Source organism: Haliaeetus leucocephalus, unplaced genomic scaffold (genome assembly GCF_000737465.1).
Source record: "Haliaeetus leucocephalus isolate CR32 unplaced genomic scaffold, Haliaeetus_leucocephalus-4.0 Scaffold227, whole genome shotgun sequence".
Taxonomy (NCBI): Eukaryota; Metazoa; Chordata; class Aves; order Accipitriformes; family Accipitridae; genus Haliaeetus; species Haliaeetus leucocephalus.
Genome location: NW_010972663.1, coordinates 577,249 through 578,489, shown reverse-complemented (window position 1 = coordinate 578,489; position 1,241 = coordinate 577,249). Strand labels below are relative to the sequence as shown.

The window sequence follows — 1,241 nt, the reverse complement described above, 5'->3', positions numbered from 1 at the left end:
TCCCTGTACCCAAAGCCACCACGTCCTTGTCCCCATCCCATCCTTGTCCTCATCCCTGCTCTTATCCCCGTGCCCAGAGCCACCATGGCCTTATCCCCACCTCTGTCTTTGTCCCCATCCCTGTCCTTGTTGTCCCCCACCCTGCCCTTGTCCCCATCACTGTCCCCATCCCTGCCCTTATCTCTGTGTCCAGACCTGCCATGTCCTTGTCCCCTCTCCTGTCCTTGTCCCCCTCCCATCCCTGTGCCCAGAGCCACCATGTCCTCATCCCCACCATGTCCTCGTCCCCGTCCCCGTCCCCATCCCCATCCTTGTCCCCATCCCACCCTCATCCCCGTCCCTGAGCCCGGTGCCCGATGACGGGTGTCCCCAGGATGGGGGAGTGACTCAGCACGTGACGCAGGCGAGGGTGACATCCCCGGCCACCTCCAGCTGGTCGATGGTGGCCGGTGGCAGCCGGTGGCTGTAGTCGCAGATGTGGCGCCCGTTCACCCACAGGGCGAAGGCCTGGCTCAGCAGCCGGATCTCCAGCTGGGTGACATGGGGGATGTCACCATGGGGGACAGGGACCCCCAGCCCCCGGGGGGCACCCACCCCTGGGGACACCCACCCGGCAGGAGCTGGGTTGGGACTGGGACTGGGACCAGCTAAGGACTGGGACTGAGACCAGTATCAGGACCAGAAGCAGGACTGGTCCCAGGATCAGCACTGGGATCAGGACCAGGACTGGGAGCAGTACTGGGATGGGGACCAGGACCAGGACCAGGACCAGGACCATGTCCTGGGACTAGGACTAGGATCAGGACCAGAACTGGGACCAGGACAAGGGCTAAGGCCAGGACTAGGACTGGGACCAAGACCAGAACCAGGACCAGGACCAGGACCAGGACCAAGACCAAGACTATGTCCAGGACCATGTCCAAGGCCAGGACCGGGACTGGGACCACAACGGGGGCCAGGCCTACAGCCAGGTGCAGGTGGCGGCTCACCTGGAAGGGCTGCCCACGCTGGAAGGGCATGGGGCCGGTGGTCTGCCGCTCCTCGGGCCCCCAGGACCCGTGCTGGCGGGTGTTGCGCACCAGCACGCCCTCGCGCAGGCGGGGGTTGACGTGCAGCACCAGGTCCCCCGAGGCACTGCTCCACAGGTTGGCGTGGAACCTGCAGCCGGGGGCACCCGTCTGGCACCCACCACCCACCCCTGGACTCCCCCAGCATCCAGCACTCAGCCCTGGACCCATCCG

At 66.0% G+C, this 1,241-nt stretch overlaps 1 protein-coding gene across 1 annotated transcript in view; it reads right to left on the bottom strand.

The window, feature by feature from the left end:
- Positions 1-387: 387 nt before the first annotated feature.
- The window catches only part of LOC104831558 (galectin-5-like), a 3,063-nt gene continuing 2,209 nt past the window's right edge, over positions 388-1,241 (bottom strand). Inside the window, exons 2-3 of the mRNA XM_010567208.1 lie at positions 873-1,158; positions 388-531 (exon numbers count right to left, since the gene is read on the bottom strand). Coding sequence (XP_010565510.1) covers positions 388-531; positions 873-1,158 — 430 coding nt within the window. The remainder of the gene's footprint in view (positions 532-872; positions 1,159-1,241) is intronic.